This window comes from Lampetra fluviatilis, chromosome 27 (assembly GCF_964198595.1).
Source record: "Lampetra fluviatilis chromosome 27, kcLamFluv1.1, whole genome shotgun sequence".
Classification (NCBI taxonomy): domain Eukaryota; kingdom Metazoa; phylum Chordata; class Hyperoartia; order Petromyzontiformes; family Petromyzontidae; genus Lampetra; species Lampetra fluviatilis.
In genome coordinates, this window is record NC_136301.1 from 9,177,182 (window position 1) to 9,199,401 (window position 22,220).

Below are 22,220 nucleotides of genomic sequence, written 5' to 3' on the forward strand. Positions count from 1 at the left end.
GAATTCTGTATGGCCACCTCCCGCGCCTCTGTTAATTTATCGATGTTAAATTTGACCTGGTCGGACAATTTAGAGTTTGCATGCGGCGTCGAGAGCTTTAGCTGAGTCGCAACAGGCGGGTTAGCCTCGCGGCCATACATCAGGAAGAAAGGCCAAAATCCGGTGGCCGCATGAGGAGCCATTCTGTAGGCTGCCAAAACCCCCGCAATGTGAAGGTCCCAATCGGTCTGGGATTCAGAGACCTGTTGGGACAGCATGGACGTGATAGTCCGATGCAGCCGCTCCACCATCCCGTCAGTTTGCGGGTGATATGGGGAGGTCCGAATTTTCTCCGTACCCAGGAGCTCGCACACTTCGCGGAGGAGTTTCCCCGAAAATTTTTTACCCTGGTCGGTCAGCAGCCGCTCCGGAGCACCTTTGTCGAGGACGTAGCCCTGGACAAAGGCCTCCGCGATGGCTGCTGCCGACTGGTTAGCCAGGGGCCAGGCCATAGGCCATCTCGTGAAATATTCAACCCCTGTCAAGTACCTATTTCCCCTAGGTGTAGCGGGAAATGGCCCGAGAATATCCAGTGCAATGAGCTCGTTAATTCGGGAAACTTTTATCGACTGCAGCAGCGGGTTGGACCCCCTCGCCGGTGGTTTCCGCTGCGCGCATTGAGTGCACGACCCCAAGAGATCACCCACGTCCCTTGCCATGCCCGACCAGGAAAAATCGAGTTGGAGCATGGCAAAGGGTCTTGTGAGTCCCCAGGTGAAGGAGCCGCTCATGCGCAGCCCACACCACTCTACCCCTCAATGCGGAAGGCACCACCAGCCGGTGGCGGCGGGATCTCCCATCCCAGTGCATTAAAAGCCCCTGGAACAACCCCCACGAGTCAACGTTTGCCGTCCCCTGACCAACCCCCCCGATGCGACGGCGCAAAGCGAGGAGGGAGGTGTCCTCCATTTGGAGGCGTCCCCACTCCGCCACGGACAACCCCAGCAAGGAATCCCTCCCTTCTTGCTCGATAGGACCCGAAGTTGAAGGCGCATCGGCGGCGGCCGCAAGGACCGAATCAGCGATCACATTCGGAGGTCTACAACGCCCCGAACCCAAGAGGCAAGCGCACTCGGAAGTGGGCGGCAAACGCGACAGAGCGTCAGCGTTCGTGTGGCGGACGCCCTTACGATATGTGGTGACAAAATCGAAATCTTGGAGAATCTCCAACCATCGAGACAACTGTCCCGATGGTTGTTAAATCCGTAAGGCATACTGCAGCGCCGCATGATCTGTACGGACGGTGAAATGTCGACCGTACAGATATGGGCGGTACTGCTGAATGAAATAAACGATCGCCAATAGTTCACGACGGGTAACGCAGTACCGTTGTTCCGCCGGAGACAACACCCGACTACCGTAAGCTACCACATGCTCTACGCCGCCAATGAGCTGCGAAAGCACGCCCCCAATGCCCGTGTTGCTTGCGTCTGTATCGAGCAAGAAGGGTTGTGAAAAATCTGGATAACTCAATGGCGGAGCCCCCACCAGGGCATCCTGGAGGGAACGAAAAGCAGCCTCCTCCTCCGGTCCCCAATGAAACTTGACTCCCTTGGACGTCAAGGCATGCAAGGGTTTCGCGATTGTAGCGAAGTCAGCTACAAACCGTCGGTAATACGACGCGAACCCAATGAAACTCCTGACCTCCCCCACCGAGGTGGGTGTCGGCCAGGAGCTGACACATTTTGTTTTGGCGGGATCCGTGGCAATCCCCGAGCGTCCGACAATGTGACCCAAATACCGCACCGATTCGCGGAGCAAATGGCACTTCTGCAGTTTGAATTTCAAATTGGCAGCCCGCAGTTTGGTCATCAAATGTTGTACTAAAGACGATGACATCGTCTAAGTAAATTAAACATGAATCCCATTGCAACCCCGCCAAGACCAATTCCATTAACCGCTGAAAAGTTGCCGGCGCAGAATGTAGCCCCATCGGCAAGCGGTTAAATTGAAAAAGGCCGTGCGGCATATGGAAAGCAGTCTCAGGTTTAGATTCGTCATCCAGAGGGAGCTGCCAGAATCCAGAAAGCAAATCCAACATGGAAAAGAACCGCGCCCCCACTAGGGCATCAAGCGATTCATCCATCCGAGGAAGCGGGTATGCGTCGGCCACGGAAATCTTGTTCAACCGACGAAAATCGACACAAAACCGCAGTGAGCCGTCGTGTTTTTTCACTAAAACGATCGGTGCACCTCAAGGGCTGGTAGAAGGGGATATAATATCCGCGGCTAGCATGTCGTCTACGGCCGATTTGACATGATCCTTTTCGGCGGGACTCAACCGAAAAGGATTTTGGCGGATTGGCACGCTGTCACCCGTGTCAATATGGTGTCGCAGCAATTTAGTACAACCAATATCAAATTTGTGTTGACTAAAAACGTCGGCAAACTCGCGCAGGAGAACTCGAAGCCTCTCACGCTGTGAGTCGGACAGGTCCACTGATCCCGCGCAAAGCGCATCCAGCCATCCCTCATCACGGTCCGAATGCGGTCGCGACGGAGGATCGGTGCTCACCTGACCCACGACCGGTTCCTCACAGGGCGCCGGCGTTGCGTGTGCAAGCACGGTCCCTTGAGGAACCACGGTCGTTCGCGACCCCACATTAAGGACCGCAATGAAGGGGTCCCCGTCCCCTTTCACCATGGTCTGAGCCGCTAGCAAATCAGGTCCATTGACCCCGGCTCTGGATGGTCCCAACAGGACCCCCCGATCCACAACTCCCTTAGCAAACGGCCGACGCAACCTAAGAGGCACGAGCATCTGAGCTCCCGGTGGTACGCGTACAGTCCTCACCACGAGCGCCTGCACCGTCGCAAATGCCGTACGCTCAGTGGCGGGGGAGGACAAATACATTATACGTCGGCCCGATGGGAGTTCGATGCAACCCTGGTCGATCAATATACGGATAGGCATTTTGGCCAAAAAATCCGTCCCTAACAGGCACGGAACCGCCAGCGAGGAGGAGACCAATACCGGCCCGGATAATTTGATGTCCCCAATACAAATTTGCGCGCGGATCTGCCCAATGATGCCCAGCGAGCCCCCGTTAGCAGCATAGCATGGAACCTCAACGGGGAGCAAAGGACGGCTTTGAACGGGAAGGATGTTATAAATCAAATCGGATATAATAATCGCCGATGCTCCTGTATCAATTAAAACCCGCACCTCAACCCCATCAATGTGACCGACCATGACCGACGACCCCGCCGACGCGGCAACAACACGATGGGCGAGCTCCGACCACTGCCCCGGTTGGAGCGCCCGCCGCATTTCGGAACACTCCGATGCAACACCTGGCGATTTGCGACCCCTGTACGTTGTAGTGAGTGAGTGTGTGACAGGTGTGTGCGTAGGCCAAACATGTGAGGTGCCACAACTCGCCGTATTCTGCTGCTGGAGCTTGGGTAGAGGCGGCGCGGCGTCCGGACGAGGCGTCGCTCCGCGCCGTCGAGGAGCCCGGCATCCTGAAGCCACGTGGCCCTGAAGGCCACAGTTGTAGCAGCGTGTGAGCGCCCCAGACGGCCTGGGCTGATCCTGGCGGCTCGGTCCGTTCCGAGCTTGTGGTCCCGCGGATCTCCACTCCACCGGCCACTCCACCGCGCAGACCTCCTCTGATGGGAGGGTGGTTGCCGCCATGGCATGCCCGGCCACCGCCTTGCTGGCCTTGCGACGCAGGGACCGCAAACTTGCGTGGATATGGCGCGCGACCAGCAAGGAACACATCTCTGTGTCGTCTTGTGCCAAGACGGCAACGTCCAACTCGTCCGCCAGCAGCAACAGCTTTTCAGTCACCATGGCGTCCACTCCTTCCTCGTCCATCCGCGGAAAAGCTGCCTTCACCAGGGCCAGGAGAGCTGTTCGGAAAGCCAGGGGCGATTCCTTGGCGCCCCGATGGCGATCGTGGAACAACTGCCTGCAGTCCGAAGGCGGCCCGTAGACAGCGGACAGAAGCTGCAGCGCCAACTGCAGCGTGGCGCGCTTTTCATTTGGCGCCGAGGTGAGGGTAGCCAGGGCGTCATTGTCAAGCATTGCCGGCAGCGCGAGTAGTGCTTCGTCGTCCGTCCAATTCGCCATTTCCTGGTGAGCGAGGAACCATCTTCTGAAGCCTCCCCAGTCCCCGTCCTCGCCCACGAACTCTTTGAGGGGCGGTAGTCACTGCTGTAATGCGACGTCCGTGGTCGTGGATCGCGCCCCGTCGTTCCCGGCACTCGGTACAGTGTGGGCGGGCAGAGCGTATGGCATCGCCGGTCGCTACGTTGGTGACGCGCTGGCCGGTGTTGATGACGTTGCGGCTTCTGCTTGGCCATCGGCGGCCCCGCCCTCTGCTCCCCCTGTAGCGATGGTGGGAAATTTGACTGCGCGCCGCGTTGAGATGGCGGGAAGCGGCGCTGCGTGTCGGCCGCCGTCGCCCCGTGCAGCTTCTCCAGCCCCCAGCCGCGTGATCTCCTCCAACGTGGCGGCCGCAGCGTAGAGCAGCTCCGCCAGGCGGGAGTGAGCCAGCCGAAGTCCCTCAGCCGACGCTCCCCACCCTTCCTGGCGTTGCGGAGTGGGTGTACTCGGCCCCGGCTGCTCAGATCCGACTTCGGCCATCTCGGGCGCCGAGTCGGCCGAGGTGTCCTCCATCTCCGGCTCCCTGGTACGAGTCGTCCCTCGTGTGTCCATCGTTGAAAGACCACTTCCGACACCAGATGTAGTAAGTTTCAGGAGGTTTGGACGACGTAGTTGGAGGCACACGTATTTATTAACACCAACGTATTTACAGAGACGGGGATACACAACACTTGAAGGGGTATCGGCCCCTTCACCCGTCTAACAGGGAGACCCAACGTCTAACCCGGCTAGCCTACTCCCAGGTCCTGCACTACAGAGCTAAGGGAGGCTATCTATCCCAGCCCTGGTCAAGCTGGGATTTACGGCACCCTGAGTCTCCAGACCGGCTCATATAAGAACATCGGTCTGGGCTCTCGGGGCCACGCCACTGGCTTTCCCTGGTCAGTCCTGACAAGGACAGCGAGCCAGGGGAGTTCCAGGGCCTACTCTAGCTGGTCTTCAATCTTCGCTGGTTAAAGCTAACACTCGACCTCGAGCCCTCCGGCTCACCACCTTATATAGCAATCGCCCCCCCCCCCCCCCCCCCCCCCCCGGGGGGGCCGTGGGGGATGGCAGGTGCGGACATCGATGTTAAGCACCTTCTCTGCGTACGGCCATAACCACGCCCCTTGTGTTTGTTTCCCATCCGTACCAATACACCTCTACACAGGCAAGGCGAATGGGTCTGTTGCCTTTTATAACCTCCTGTTCCAGGTGCTGGCTAGCCAAAAGCCTCCGCGAGGGTGAGTGGAGTTTGCATCATGGTTTATGCTCCTTGACGAGATCAGATAGGTATTGTGGTTCATTTGTGGCAAGCACTTCATACTGGTAGGAACCTCCTGGTTACACCAGCCCACAGGGGATTATTGTGTCAGTCCGTCGTGCATCCAAAAATGCTCGGGGTGGGGCTGGGTGGAGAGGGGCTGGGTGGGGAGGGGTTGGGTGGGGAGGGGAGAGATCCGGACACAGTCCCATCGGTGAGCTACTCCGGCAAGCAAGGGTGGGTCACGTAGCCCGCATGCCCAAGCAGCTTCTGTTTGGCTAGACCAGGGGTCGGCAACCAAAATAACAAGAAGAGCCATTTCTTTCCAATTCGGTACAAAATTCAGTATTTCAAGAGCCGCAATGCATCTGAGTACATACTGTACATACGTACATATCGTCAAGAAGCAGCCCGTAAAGAGCCGCATGCGGCTCCGGAGCCGTAGGTTGCCGACCCCTGGGCTAGACAGAGAGAGTTAAACGGGCGTGACAATGGATGGAAAAGACATGGACTGATGCGGTACAGGAGGATGTGGAGCTGAGTGGACTTTCCGAAGACTGGTACCAGCGGTGTCAAGATCGGCCTCTATGGAGGAGGCTCGTGAAGAACGCTACTGGGCAGTTGGGTGCAGTGGCCCTCCAGCAACAACGGAGGGCAGACAATCGATGCTTACAACAATGAGCAGAGTGCTGGGCGGCTAAAATGCAGCAAGTTGACACAGGAGGGGGTCATCTCAGTTAAGCCATGACATCTGGGTCTGTCCCATGGCCTCCTGCGAGTAGTGAGGCTTCCACACTTCATGCGATGGCCTCAAAGTGCAGCTAGCTTGGCACAATCGTCATGGTAACACCACGACTTGATGGCAAATGGTGGCTGTCGTGTGCATGTGTGTGCGTGCATGTGTGCTCGTGCAGGGCGAGGACGTTACGGACATGCCCACGGACTCGGTGACGGAGGAACAATTCACAGACGAGTTCGGCAACATTGTGACAAGGAAGGTATGGGTCACTCTCACATTCGCTCGCTCATTCACGCACACTCGCTCACGCCGAGTTACAATGCCTAAACTCACTCGTCCTCTCTCTCTCTCCTCTCTCCCTCCCCGCGGCACCCACTCCCACCCCCCTGGGACCGCCCCCCACCCCTCCCAGGTTACAAGGAAAATCATTCGGAGGATCCTGAGTCCCGAAACAGGCCCCACAACCGGAGGAGGCCTCCTGGACCCTAGCTGCCACGGCCAGCCAGGGCCAGCGGCCGCGCCGCTCACCATGGGCTCCTCGCCCGGCACCCAGAGGGGAGCAGCGGAGGTGAGCGACTCGGGGGGAGACGCAGCCCCAACCACGGCCGACGCGGGGGGACGGGAGAGACGCGCGGAGGGAGGAGACGACGCGCGGGAACGCCGCTCCCGCGTCTACAAGAGAACCGTGGTTCACGCCGATGAGCGACACAGCGGGGTGAGGGGTGGAGGCGGCAGGGGGGTGGTTGGGGGGGGGTTCACTAATCGACCCCCCCCCCCACCGCGAGAGTGACCTCTTGACCCCTCCACCGGCACCGATCCACACACCGATTAATGCTGAATGCATGTGGCGTGCGGGCTCACCTATGCTGGCACGAGCAACGTGCAGATGTCATTTCCACTGGCTTAGCGATTGGCATCTGTGTGAGTATGTGTACGAGTGCTGAACCTGGAGCATGCTGCTCAGGGATGGGGCTTTACTATCGGGGCCCCACCAAAACTAAGCACCTGCCTCGGTATTTTTTGTCAGACCATTCCCCCCTCTCCACTTCCATGAGTGATGGGGGCAGCCATGGAGAGAGTGGAGAGGTTTCTGTACCTGGGCAGTGTACTTCTGACCAGCTCCGGTTTGGCAGAGGAGGTTTCACTCCAAATGATTGAAGCGGTATTATCTTTTAAAGGGCTGCGTAACGCTGTGTGGAAGCTAACCTGGTCTTGTCGGCCAGTCATGCCATCCCTTCTCTATGCTTGTGAAAAGTGCAGCCTGGCCCCGGTTTGAAACAAGTAAGGCTGGTCTGCCTCCAATCCATCCTGGGTTTTAACCAGACTGGATTATGTGAAGAGCTCACAGATCCTTGAAAGATCTGGACACAGTCCCATCAGTGAGTTCCTCTGGAAAGCGAAGCTGCATTGGCTGGCTTATGTAGCCCGCATGTCCAGCCAGCAAATGGCCAAGCAGCTTCTGTTTGGCCGGATAGAGGGGGCTAAACGGGTACAGCACGGGCTAGAGAAGGGATGGACTGATGCGGTACAGGAGGATGTGGAGCTGAGTGGACTTACCAATGACTGGTACCAGTGGTGTCAAGATTGGCCTCTATAAAGATGCTCTACTGGGCAGTTGGGAGCAGCCTCCCTCCAACAACAGCAGAGGAGCGACGCTCACAACAACGAGCAGAGCGCCGGGCGGATAAAACCACAGCGAGTTGGCACAGTAGGGAACACAGGTGGCACATCCACAGTTAACCCATGGCACCCCAGTCTGTCCCGTGACCTCCTCAAGAGCCTACCAACACTTCACAGGATGGCCTCAAAGTGCACCTAGCCTGGCAAAAACGACACGGTGATGTCACCATGGTGACGGAGGACGGCTGTTGCGTAACCAATGGCTGGTGGTGCCGAGGGTGTGTAGGTGCTCCTCACGGAGTGTAGCGGTGGCGAGGCGGTGCTGACGAGGGCGGTGAGCGACTCTGTGGTGACGGGCTCTCACGCCGAGCGTCGCCATGGAGACCCCACACTCACCATGGACCTGAGCGGCGCTCACCTGGACTTCCAGCAGGTGAGCAGCTGCTCACCACTCGACTCGCTTCATTACTATACTGGCCGCTCTACTCCCACCACCATTCTACTTTGCTCTCGACGAACCCACCTTGACCTCCATGCCCCCCCCTCACACCCCGTACCCCCCCCTCACACCCCGTGCCCCCCCCCCTCACACCCCGTGCCCCCCAGGCTCTGCTGTATGCGGGGGCCCCCCCCCATGTGGGGGATGTCGACCTCCTGGAGTCGACCGAGACGGTGAACCCCGACGGGTCAACCACCACACGGTGACCACCACAACCACCACAACCGCAACCACCACAACCACCACAACCACCACAACCGCAACCACCACATGGCGACCACCACCACAACCACCACAACCGCAACCACCACATGGCGAGCACCACCACAAAAATCACCACACTGCATCAACCACCACCACAACAAACACCACAACAACCACCACCGCAATGATGGCGGATTGCAGTGAGACGCATCATTTCGATAACAATAATAGTAGTAATATAATGACGCATGCACTCTCTCCCCCCTACTCCTTCCTTCACCTCCTCCGCACTCTCACACACACACACACCTGCTCGCACACACACTCACTCTCACTCGCACACACACTCACTCTCGCACACACACTCGCACACACACAAACCCCCGCTCGCAGGACGCGCATGAGGAAGTCCACCTCCCGGGAACACTCGCGCACGCGCGCACCCAAGGCGAGCGCGCTGGAGCGGCCGGGAGAAGACAGCAGCGGATAGAGAACGGCTCGTGTGTCAACGGTCTCTGTACCATTGCCTCCCATCACACCCCCCCCCCCCCCCCCCACAGTCTCCCACCATCTCACACCGCCTCCCACTATCACTCACCGTCTCCCGGTCACACACATCCCCGATGGACACTTCCAAAAGCCTGTCCGTGTCTCCTCCGCGTGTGTCTCCACCTCCCCGACCCGGCGCGTCTCACCGTCTCCATGTCGAGTTCACGACTGCTCGAACCACCAGGGTGAGAACTCCGAGAACCGGGGTGAGTCGCATTCGCAAGAGTGAGCCAGGGGGGGGAGGGGAGGGGGATCACCACAATGACAAAAGCAAAATCGATTAAGTGAAGTGCAACAATGAAAAGCAAAGAGCCATTTGCGCGGAAAAAAAACGACCGTCTTCCCTCGCGGGAGAAAAGGAGGATATCGCACCGACGCAAATGCGTGTCGAGCAATGGACTCCCTTGTAGCCGCGAGTCCCCCGCCCGTTGATGCCGAGACCGATCTCGGCACAGCAACAAAGCTGCGGCTCCAGCGACGTTCACCAGGACACAGGGGGGTGCGGTGGACGGGGGGCCACCGTCGCACCGACAGACGAGGACGCGATCACTGCAGGCGCGAGTGACGTCGACAAGATTCCACAGCTCCACCTCTCCCACCCGTGTCTGCCCCCCCCGCCCCAGCGTCTCCCCGTGCATGCATGACCAAAGCAAGAGACCCCCCCTCGCACAGATCTCCAAGGAAAGAGGCGGAGGGGAGGGCGGCCCTGATCCCCGCATTGCTTTTCTCTGCCCCCCCACCCACACCCCCACCTTTCCAAGCATGTTTGCTATAGCATAGGGGGGGGCACGGAGGGGAGGGCCAGGCACCCGCTCCCCCCTTATGTTCTGCCGAGGTATATCCTGCTGGGTATTGAGCATGCGTGCTTGCGATGGAGCTCACCTCTACTCAACTCAGCCGGTTTCACTACCAATACTGACCCCCCCCCCCGTCCACACCCCCCCTGCTTGGACTCTGCGCTAGCCAGGGCCGTGTGGATACAAACTCGCATGGGCAGTGGGTGAAAGCGTTTGAGAGAGCCCAGCAGGACAATGGCCACCACAACCGCCACTACCACCACAGCCGGCGAGCGTGGAGCAGGTGAGGAGTGGCCCAATTGGTAGATGTGGCAGGCAGGCAGGCTCGGCATGGGGGTGTACCCTGGTGGGATGTGCCCTCTGCCATGGGAAGGGCGGGCGAGGGGGGTGAGTGCGGGCGAGGGTGGTCGGTCCTCCCCTCCCACGTTTGAGAGTTTACTCCGGCTTTTGTCGTTAAAAAAACCTTTTATTACTTACGCAAAAAATATTTAAGCCAACTCCAGCTGTAATGACTAATCGTACCCGCGATGATGAAGCTATACCCTGTAAGTACAATGACGAGGATGAATCGCTGTGGTTGCCTTCACGTAACGATGTGGCGCCCTGTGCCCAGATGCATGAGCAGCCAATTAAACTTAACGAGCTGCACCCGCTGTGTGATTGTCGTTACACGTCCGTGTGTTATGGGTACATACTTGTGTGGGTACACGTGTGAGTGTGGGTACACATGTGAGTGCCACCTGTGTGCGGGTAGACGCGTCCATGTGCCTGTGTGTGGGTACAGGTCTGCGTGACACCTGTGTGTGAGTACAGGTGTGCACGTGACACCTGTGTGTGGTTACACGCTTCTGGCAGCAGGATGGTGGTGCCATGGTGACACCGCAAGCAGCCCCTGAGTTGACTCCCAACCCGGGCGCCTCTGCATCGTGTTTGTATGTTTCTCTCTCTGTTGTGCATGGATATCCTCCGGGTTCCCGTTTCCTCCCATGGCTAAACCCACGCACCTCGTGAAACTGCTATCGGACAAACAACATCCCCAATGGTGACATTCCCTTCAAATCTCTCAACCGGGATCTCACAGCAACAGAAACAACGCCCCCCCCCCCCTACTGCTGTGTCAAAACTGGCAGAACCCTCATAATAATAATAGTTAAATTTATAACGCGTGCAAATTTGCAGACGTAGTGGCCGCAACTCAGAGGCGCGGAGCCAAGCTCAGAGTCGCTCGAAAGCATGATTGTAGAGGTGAGTTTTTAAGTCTCTCTTGAAGAAGGCGATTGAGGTGATGCTGCGAATGTGCAGAGGGATATCGTTCCAGACTGTTGGGGCTGCCACCGAGAAGCGGCGCATAGACGTGGCCATCCTGGATCTTAGTATCAAGAGGAGGGCGTGAGTCGCGCTGCGCAGGCATCATGAACGCGAGTCTTGAGACTCTATGAGGCTCTCCCAGGAGAACACGCGGAGTAACACGCGTGTCTGTGGCTACGTACGCGTGTGTGGTGTGTCGGTACACGTGGGGTCAACCACACGGAGCCAAATCGTACTCAAGCCGTTTTATTTTCAAACATTGGTGGTTAGTCGCCTCGTTACTCGACGATGGCTACTACCACGAATACGGCTCCCGTTAACTTCGCTCAATTCCTCCTCCCATGTCGAGGACTCGGTCAGCGCGACGCTGGTGTCGATCGCGCCGCGTTTGTCCACCACAACAACCACCCACTCGACCACCACACTGCAGGTCAAAACAAAGATCCCCTGTATAGCCTTAAGACTGTTAGGCCCAAGTGCTGCTGGCAAGTAGCACCTACAAAGGCCGCAACCGGCCACCTTTGGCCACGGTTGTGAAATGTTAACTACCTCGCCTGGTATACAGGTGCTCATGGGTTCCATCCCGAAGCTGACACCTGTATATTTGAGTTTGCACGTTCTCTCTCACAGTGCTCACGCGGATTTGTCCTCCGGGTCCTCAGATTTTTCCCTCCACATTTAGGATATTTGGCTGCTATGAAATTCCACCGCCTCTGTTGAGCTGCCATTTGGGGCAAGGTCGCTTCTGAAAAAGAGCTGTTTAGCTCTGTGGGCCTTACCTGGTAAAATATCAAATAGTTTAGTTTCACACACCACATTCCGCGTATCACATCAAGCATCACATTGGCAATGACCTCCGTGCGCCTCTAGATGGGGCCCTTGGCACAGACTCCACACGTGGATTCACAGCTCAGTCACGGGCTCTCTCCGTCGCTCCATCTCCGCTGTGGACGTACTCTGGAACGCGTTCCACTCCAAGCCGCGATCACCGGCCACGATTGTCCTTCTCCTGTCCACGAACAGAGGCACATGCACAATAAGACAAAGATCCCCCATGCAGGCTACACAGACTGCTGGAGAAATTGCTGTCAGCAAGCACCGATGAAAGCCAGCATATACACACTCATACATCCATCCAAAGACAAAGATGCCCCCTATAACCTTAACAGACTATTGGGGCAAGTGCTATCAGCAAGCATTTATGAAGGCCAGCACGGCACACGAGGGGGTGGGTGGTCAGAACCGCGCCCGGGCGCTTTTGTCTCCCCAGTGACGATGTTTGCACACTGCACCAGGTACTCATGGGAGGCTGAGTCGACCTAGAGGAAGCCGAGGACCGTTTCAGATAATAGTCACCGGTGTTGGCCGTGAACGGGAATCGAACCCAGGTTGCCGGGTTCGTAGCGCAGCGTGCTAGACTACCGCTCCCCACACAAACACACGGCCATACATCCACACACACAAACAGTCATAACAACCACCGGCGGTGACATCACCACACGCTTGTGCCATGCTAGGTGTGGTTTGAGGCAATGTTAAGTGTCATTGGCCTGCTGTCCAAGGCAGCAGGAGGTCACGGAACAGACCCGAGTGCCATCGGTTGACCGACGGTTAACTGTGCATTAGCCGCACGGCGCTCCGCTCGTTGTTGTGAACACTGCTCTTCTGCCCTCCGTTATTTCTGAAGGGAGACTGCCTCGAACTCCCCAGTAGCGTCCTCCACATATGCCGATCTTGACGCAGCTGGTACCGGTCATCGGCAAGTCCAATTAACTCCACATCCTGTACCGCATAAGTCCATCTCTTCTCTCGCCCCGTGCCGCGCCCGTTCAATTACCATTAAATCGCACCTAAAAGAACCCTACGTACACGTGCGCATGCAAACACACGCGCAACCAGACACGCACACACATTCCTGCGGTGGAGAGAGAATGAGACCGGGATGAGAAAACAGGCTTGCGGGAAACGGTTTGGCACGAACGCGCACATAAACCATTCACTAAAGGCACACATGTCCATCACCACACACGCACACACATTCACTAAGCACACACTCATACACAAAGATCCTCCCGTATAGCTCTAACAGACTGTTGGGGCAAGTGAACGCCCGGCCACCTTTGTCTCCCTAGTACTGTTGCTTACAAACCGCACCCAGGTAGTATTTAAGGTTGAGTCTACCTAGGGGATGCCCATGACAGGTGCAGATACATGCCACCGATGTTGTTCGTGGGCAGGAATCGAACTGAGATCGCCGGGTTTGGAACAGTGCGCAAACCACTGTGCCACCATTCAACGATGAACCACCACACAAACCCAATAACCACTCGCACCACTAACCACACACACACACACACAAACCACCCACACACACAAACCATTAACCACAAACCACCCACATACACACCACACACACCCAAACCATTAACCACACACCACTAACCACCCACACACACACAAACCACCCACACACACAACCGCGCACACACACACCACTAACCGCCCACACAATCCACTAACCGCACACACACACACAAACCACCCACACAACCCACTAACCACACAACCGCCGTTTGCCAATACGTGAGCGGTCACGTCTGAAACCTGCCCGCACCGTCACACTTGCCGTGCCGGGAGATGGAATCGAACCCGAGTGCTCTGGGTTGCGAGTGCAGCGCACCACCACGGTGTCCATGCCCCTCTATTCCAGTCTGTGGCTCTCCGTGCGAGCCACCATTCCCCCCCACTGTGACAGCTGCCACCCCAGGTCTCAGCTAAGAAGAAGCTCGACTCGTCCGTGTTGACCGCTCCAAGACGTGATCCGTGTGCGCGGCAAAACGTCAAAGTGCAAATGTAATTGTTCAACACCATCTATTTCATTGAGTGTCTTTTTAGTAAACAACAACAACAAACTGTGCACCGTGTCGAGATGGAACGTTTTGCCGGTGCCGATATTGTCTCGTGGCAGAGTTGCCCTTGATAAACAGCGTCCCTAGCTCAATGGGCTCGACTCACGTGAAGCACTTCTCGTTCTTAAACTCTCCCATTTCACTGGGCCCCCCCCCCCCACGCCATGCGGAGAGCGGCATGGACGCCACGCCAGAGACGGTACGGCAGGTAGCCCGGCGTCACACCACGTGACCCGGCGTCACACCGCGTGACCCGGCGTCACACCGCGTGACCCGGCGTCACACCGCGTGACCCGGCGTCACACCGCGTGACCCGGCGTCACACCGCGTGACCCGGCGTCACACCGCGTGACCCGGCGTCACACCGCGTGACCCGGCGTCACCCCGAGTCTTGACACTCGGGGGCAGTGACGCAGCGCAGCGGTGGCGCGATCGCCGCTCGTTGCCAAGGTTCGTGGTTCGAATGCAACGGCCCCACTGGTTAATGCTGCGGTTGTAAAACCATCACACAGTGCTCCACTCGCAGTGGACGATAAAGATTCCCATGACATCATTCGCAAGTGCAGGCCATTGTGTGCCGGCGACAAGAATCAAACGTTTTCCCGCAAACTGAGATTACACAGGAATGGCAATCACTCACTCCCCCCCTATTGCGGCCACTTGGCAGGACCTTCCTTAAAAGAGTCATGAGACTCCATGAGGCTCTCCCTGGGTGAAAAATCGTCGCGTCTGGTCACGGATCCTGTTACAATCACCATGCGACTTGGAGAGCAGCAACCACCACCACGTCACCACACTCGCTCACTCGGGAACAGCACCCATAAATCACTTGCTCACCTTAAATTTCGACTTGCTCACCTTCATACACATTCAAAACAAAGACTAATATTCTCCGTATAGCCTCAACAGACTGTTGGGGAAAGTGCTGTTAGCGAATAGTACCTATGAAGGCCGGCACGGCACACGAGGGGATGGGTGGCCAGCACTACGCCCCGACGCCTTTGTCTCCCAGGTGGTGATGTTTACACATCGCACTAATTTGAGGCCGAGTCGACCTAGGGGAGGCCCAGGACCCGTTCAGATAACCGACACTGGTATTGGAAATGAGCGAGAAGCGAATTCGGATGCCCGGGTTCGTAGCGCAGCGCGCTAACCGCTACACTACCGCTCCCCTCGTTCAACCCACACACACACTCAACAAACACAACACACAACAGCCTCGCCATGAAGTTGCCGGCGATGTCACCACATCACTTGTACCAGGCTAGGTGCATTGTGAGGCCATCACGTGACGCGAAGACGACGGCTCGCTTCTCTGGCGGGTCACGGGACAGACCCAGGTGCAATGGGTTAAATGAGATGTCTGACAAACTCAACTCACGCACAGGCGCCATGCGTAACCGCAGGAGTAACAGCACGCAAGCATCCACGCCCGCAGTGGGAATGCCTGTGGTGAGCACCCACAAGTTTCGATCTGCCCACTCCCCAGACAGCAACAACAAGAATGTGCTCAAGGGCACGTGGGTGAGCGTGCGGAGGCTGGGTGTGTGTACCTGGGGGAGCAGGTGCGAGAGTAACTGGATGTGTACAGGTTTGTGTACCTGAGGGAGCAGGTGAAAATACCTGGGTGCACAGACTTGCACACACACACCCAGATCTACCCCTGTGGATGTGTGTACCTCAGTACACGCGTGTGTGTGTGTGTATATACCTGGCTCACAAATACACAGACACACACACACACCTGTGCATGCGTCTATCTCTATACATCTGTGTGTACACGTGCATGTGTGTGTGTACACGTGTGTGTGCGGCCTTCATAGGTGCTCGCTAACAGCACTTGCCCGAACAGTCTGTTAAGGCTATACGGGGATCTTTGTCTTTGTTGTGTGTGTACACGTGTGTGTGTACACGTGTGTGTGTACACGTGTGTGTGTACACGTGTGTGTGTACACGTGTGTGTGCGTGCGTGTGCACGTGTTGGGCCACCTACCCCCCTCGTGTGCTTTTCCGTCCTTCGCATGTGCTATTCGCAAACAGAACATGCCCCCAACAGTCTGTTAAAGGTTATACGGGCGAAGTTTGTACACATGCGCGTGCATGTGTACGTGCGTGTGTGCCAGTGTGAATATGCCTGCCTGGGGGTCCCCTTGCTGAACCCGAGACCCCCCTCACCAGGGCACGGGCGTGACGAGGTGTTCTCCCCATGGTAGCGTGGATTTTTCTAGGTCCTCCGGTTTTTCCCTCCACATTAAACAAAAAAACACGTGCTTTTGTGGTGTATTTGTCTGCTCGACAATCCCACATAAGCCACTTCATTGGGCAGGTCGCCTCCGAAAGAGAGCCATATAGCCCCGTAACCCAGATTCTCAACAGCTGGGATATGTGACTGTGGTCTCAAAAACAACCCTAAATGCACAATAAACCCGGTTAAATTAATAAATAAATGCCGGTTATTACCGATTTGCCGCACACACAGACCACGGGCTCTCGAGCAGTAAATACAATTGACTCGTTCACCTTTTTATCCGAGACTCCAGCAGCAGCCGTTACAACGTGGGGGGGGGGGGGGGTGAGCAGTATAGACCCACCGACTCACACAGAGACCCATAGACTCACACACAGACCCATAGACTCACACAGAGACCCACCCGACTCACACAGAGACTCATAGACTTACGCACAAACACCCATAGACTTACTCACACAGAGACCCATAGACTCACTCACACAGAGACCCATAGACTCACTCGCACAGAGACCCAAAGACTCACTCACACAGAGACCCATAGACTTACTCACACAGAGACCCATAAACTTACTCAGACAGAGCCATATATGCTTACTTACAGAGACCCATAGACTTACCCACACAGAGACCCATAGACTCATCACACAGAGACCCATAGACTTACTCACAGAGACCCATAGACTTACGCACACAGAGACCCATAGACTTACTCACACGGAGACCCATAGACTTACTCACACGGAGACCCATAAACTTACTCACACAGAGACCCATAGACGTACCCACACAGAGACCCATAGACTTACCCACACAGAGACCCATAGACTTACCCACAAAGAGACCCATAGACTTACTCACATACATAGCCATAGACTTACTCACACATAAACCCATATACTTACTCACACAGAGACCCATAGACTTACTCACAGAGACCCATAGACCTACTCACACACAGACCCATAAACTTACGCACACAGAGACCCACAGACTTAGAGGGACACTGGGGTAGTGGAGCACGCTGCCCTTGCGATCCAGAGGTCACTGTGCTCAATTCCATCTCCCGGCACGGCAGGTGAAACATTGGGGACAGGTTTCTTAAAATCCATTGCATTCGTTGCTAAAATCCCACTGGCATCTGCCTTCATCCAGCAGTGGAGTGCGCATGGCTGGTGATGGGAGAAAGTGACAGATTGTGGCAAACACACTTTTAGAATAAAAACGTTGTATCATGGGTGGATACGCTCACACACCGTGCATAACACACACACACAAAGCACCACACACCTCACACGCCACACAGGCACACCTCATACACCCCCCCCTCCCCCGCGTGTGTGTGGAGTGGGTGTCACACCCAGACACACGCATCACACCCACCAATGTACACATATCTCATTCACAAAGTTCATGCATAGACACCTCCACGTACACACACACACCCGATGCAGAGAAATATCACCCATACAGCCTTTCCCAGACTCTTCGTGGTATACGTTTTGTTAGCGATGATCTATTACTGAGTACAAAACCCCCCAATGCACGCAATGCACACGCCACACACACACCCAACTCATCACACACACACACACCACGCAGCACAACATTCATGCATGCACACCTCATCCACCCCTCCGAACACCGTGCATAACCCCATTATCAAACGCACCTTTGCACTCACCTTTACCTGCAGTGTCCGCTGTACGCGGGGAGGGGTCGTGGTCACATTTCACCTGCTCCGTCCGACCCCTGTGCATCCTTCTCCTGTTGCACAGAGGACACAGGAGCTCTGTGGGAACCCAGTCATACTACGGTTAGACCCCCGGTTAGACCTCGACACCGTGGCTAGGATCCTCTTAACATCACCACCTTCCCGCTTCACAAACTCCCTCGTTGTGCGGGCGAGCGGCCGCGTTGCCTCTATATGTCGGCCCTGACCAGACTAAGTCGTCCGGATAGGAAGGGGTGGCCAAGTCCCTGCAGCCAAAGTTACCCAATACTCGGCACCCCCGGCACACAGACCACAATACCCCCCCCCTCCCCGTGAAGGGTTGACTTGGTTTCTCCCAATGCAAACTCTCTGCCCCGGAAAGTGCAAACTCAAAGCCTAGGCTGACCAATCAGAGGCAAGTAATTCGTATCACGTGATTCCCCCCGCCCCCCGCCCTCCCGAGCAACCAATCACACGGTGGGCAGCGTGCCCGGTCACGTGATCGAAGGGAGCCAGAACCCAAATGGCAAAGAGAGGCGTTTGCATTGGTGCCCAATGGCCGTCACTTTTTTGCCCTCGCCGAGATATTGGAGCGAATTAACGGCACCATTTAGCAGTCGTTCACGTCTCCCAAGCGTGGGACGACACTTGGCAGTGCACATTTGACGAACGGAGCCCGCAAAGCCCGCAGGTTGAGGCTCGCAAGAGGCCGCAAGGGAGGAAGGCACTGACCAGCGCCGCCATTTTGTGCCCGGCCGTTGTTGTTTGTGGGATTTACAGGCACAGGGGCGAGGCCCCATGGCACAGGACCACGGGCCCCATGGCACCACGACATTGCCAGCAATAGCACGGCTGTAGAGCCAACGCGACCACCAGCTGCAATCACGCCATCCTGTGTTGTGTATTCGCCCATTGCTTGGGTTGTTAGCTGGGGGTGTTGGTGTCATGGCTGTCCCGAGTGGCGGGGTGAGTTTCTCCACGGTAGATTTCCCCCACGTCGTCCACGGTAGCCGTGTCGCCTGTAAGAGAAACCACCCCGCCTCAGCAGCCATCGAACAAAGGCAACGGTTGCCATGATGAGGCTTGCAAGTGAGACGGGAGGTGACGTGGTGGTAAGAGTTGATGCCTTCGTGTCGGATCAGAGCTGAAAACAAAACACATCGTTCGCCTCCTCCCCATGTTTGTCTCTCCACGTACAAAAAAATGTTTTTCACATCCCATCGGCCTCCTTGAAAGACCGTGATCTCGCAGCATTTGGTTCAACAAAAGCTACACGTGGTTTGTTTTCATCCGTCTGACCGTGTGTGGTCAGCATATTGGTTTTCCATATTTCGTGTGGCCAAATGAAGATAAACTGTTGGAGATTCAGTTATGATTTCGCCATTCAATTTCTTTTGAGAGTTGGTCAATTGTAGATAGAACACACCCACTTCCTCCACTCAACCACCCACTTCTCCACTCACCCACCCACTCCTTACTCCACTGACCCACCCACTTCTCCACTCACCCACCCACTTCTCCACTCACCCACCCACTCCTCCACTCACCCACCCACTACTCCACTCAACCACCCACTCCTCCACTCACCCACCCACTACTCCACTCAACCACCCACTCCTCCACTCACCCACCCACTCCTCCACTCACCCACCCACTACTCCACTCAACCACCCACTCCTCCACTCACCCACCCACTCCTCCACTCAACCACCTACTAATCCACTAACCCACCCACTACTCCACTCACCCACCCACTCCTCCACTCACCCACCCACTCCTCCACTCACCCACCCACTCCTCCACTCACCCACCCACTCCTCCACTAACCTACCCACTACTCTACTCAACCACCCACTGCCTCCACTAACCCACCCACTACTCCACTCACCCACCCACTCCTCCACTCACCCACCCACTCCTCCACTCACCCACCCACTTCTCCACTCACCCACCCACTTCCACCACTCAACCACCCACTGCCTCCACTCAACCACCCACTCCACTCACCCACCCACTCCTCCACTCACCCACCCACTTACTCCACTCAACCACCCACTCCTTCACTCTCCCACTAACTCATCAATCCATTCACTAACTCGCCCACTCATCCACTTACCAACCTACTCACACGCCCACCAACTCCCCCACTCACCAAGTCACCTACTTACCCATCCACGCCTTCACCTGTGTGTGTAGCAGTGCGAGGTTCTAAGGCCGTGGTGTTCGTAGCCGGAAGAGCCCACAGGAGGAATCTCCGAGTCTTCTCCACTCGTGCACATGGTGTCCTCGCTGATGAGCCGTGTGTCGTGAAAGCCGGTAGTGTGGTGGTGGTGGTGGAGGGCTCGCTGATGAGATGCATGTATTGGAAGCTGGCAGTTCGGTGGTGGCGATGGGCTCGCTGATGAGTTGTGTGTAGTGGAAGCCAGCAGTGTGGTGGTGGCGGTGGGCTCGCTGATGAGCTGTGTGTAGCGGAAGCCAGCAGTGCGGTGGTGGCGGTGGGCTCGCTGATGAGCTGTGTGTAGTTGAAGCCGACAGTGCGGTGGTGGTTATGAGCTCGCTGATGAGCTGTGTGTGGTGGTAGCCGGTAGTGTGGTGGTGGCGGTGGGCTCGCTAATGAGCTGTGTGTAGTTGAAGCCGACAGTGCGGTGGTGGCTATGAGCTCGCTGATGAGATGTCTGTAGTGGTAGCCGGCAGTGTGGTGGTGGCGGGATCGCTGATGAGCTGTATGTAGTGGCAGCCGGTAGTGCGGTGGTGGCGGTGGGTTCGCTGATCAGCTTTGTGTCGTCGAACACATACGCATGTATATGTGTTACGTTGTGCATTTTGGGGCTTTTGATCTTTGCAACAGTTTTTTTTATTTTTAGTATGTTTTGTATTGAGGTATACGCACACAAATCCGGTACGACGCGCCGGGGATTTCTGGGGAGAGGGGTGGGAGACGTACAAACCGCACGAGGGGGAAGACGAAGGGAGCTGTCCAGCACTTGCAGTAAGTCTCGGAATGGGGAGAACAACATTGTCGGTGCCCCCCCCCACCTAGAGGGAGGGTATGGCTTTGTTCTTTCTGGGGGGGGGGGGGTGAAATAGTAACCAACATTCTAGGGGTAGATCGGGTGTAGAGGGGGGGTGACATGTGGACACACGCTACAAATATAACATACATGCGGCTTTGATAAGATGGGGTTAAATCTCTCCTCCATTCCCTGGCCCATCAACTCTCTGTGGGCGAAAGGATGATCTTTTTAACTGTTTAACGAGAGTGATGATGATGGTGTTAAGAAGCGCACTCAGTACAATATGTATCCAAGTGGGTTACCTCTGTGCACAAACACTCCCGAGTGTTCCTGCCTCCTCCGTGACCAACCCTGCACGGATTATAAATTTTATGATTTTCATTCTGCTCGTTCACCCAGTAAAGCCTCACTTGAGTCTCGGGACTCGTGATCAGGAGGGTCCTGTCGGGTTTATCACAGTATCAGTGGCAATGTTGCTGCTGCTGCTTCTGATGTGGAATCCCAGTTGAGAGATTTGCAGGGAATTTTAGGTCACCATGTGGGGATGTGATTTGGCCGATAGCAATTCCACTGGTGCTGCTTGCCACGAAGTAGCGGTGATGTCACCACAGCGCACTGTGTCAGGCTAAGTGCACTTTGAGGCCATGTGAATTGTCGAAGGCTCGCTGACAGGTCACGGGATAGATAAATATGCCATGGGTTGACTGAGATAAGTGGCAGATGCACGAACTGTGCTCCCTATTCGTTGTTGTGAGCGTTGCTCCTCCGCCCTCCGCTGTTGTTTGGAGGGCGACTGCCTCCCAACTGCCCAGTAGCGGCCTTCCCGACTCTCCTCCACAGAGGCCGATCTTGACACCGCTGGTACCGGTCATTGGCAAGTCCACTCAGCTGCACATCCTCCTGCACCCCATCATTCCACCTCTACTCCGGCCCGTGACGTGCCCGTTTAGCCCCCTTTATCTGGCCGAACAAAAGCTGCTTGGGCATGGAGTGGCTGGACATGCGGGCTACGTGTTCCAGCCAACGCAGCCTCACCTGCCGGAGGTGCTCACCGATTATAGGACTTTGTCCACTCACACGCTCACTCTGCAAAACAGGGGGGGGGGGGTGGGGGGCACAAACTCCACACAGAAATGTGCCCGAGTCGGGAATCGAGCCCAGGTGCCAGCAGGGGGCGCTCGTGTCCTCCTGGCGCGACGTGGCTAAGGGATCGATTTGTCAAGATC

General features: G+C 56.3%; 1 protein-coding gene across 1 annotated transcript in view; it reads left to right on the forward strand.

Moving 5' to 3' along the window:
• LOC144942465 (uncharacterized) overlaps positions 1-10,435 on the forward strand; it is a gene marked incomplete at its 5' end in the record, with an annotated part of 101,492 nt that extends 91,057 nt beyond the window's left edge. The window contains 5 exons of the mRNA XM_078869332.1: positions 6,308-6,391; positions 6,545-6,847; positions 8,039-8,185; positions 8,359-8,453; positions 8,849-10,435. Coding sequence (XP_078725458.1) covers positions 6,308-6,391; positions 6,545-6,847; positions 8,039-8,185; positions 8,359-8,453; positions 8,849-8,945 — 726 coding nt within the window. The remainder of the gene's footprint in view (positions 1-6,307; positions 6,392-6,544; positions 6,848-8,038; positions 8,186-8,358; positions 8,454-8,848) is intronic.
• Between the last annotated feature and the right edge of the window lie 11,785 nt (positions 10,436-22,220).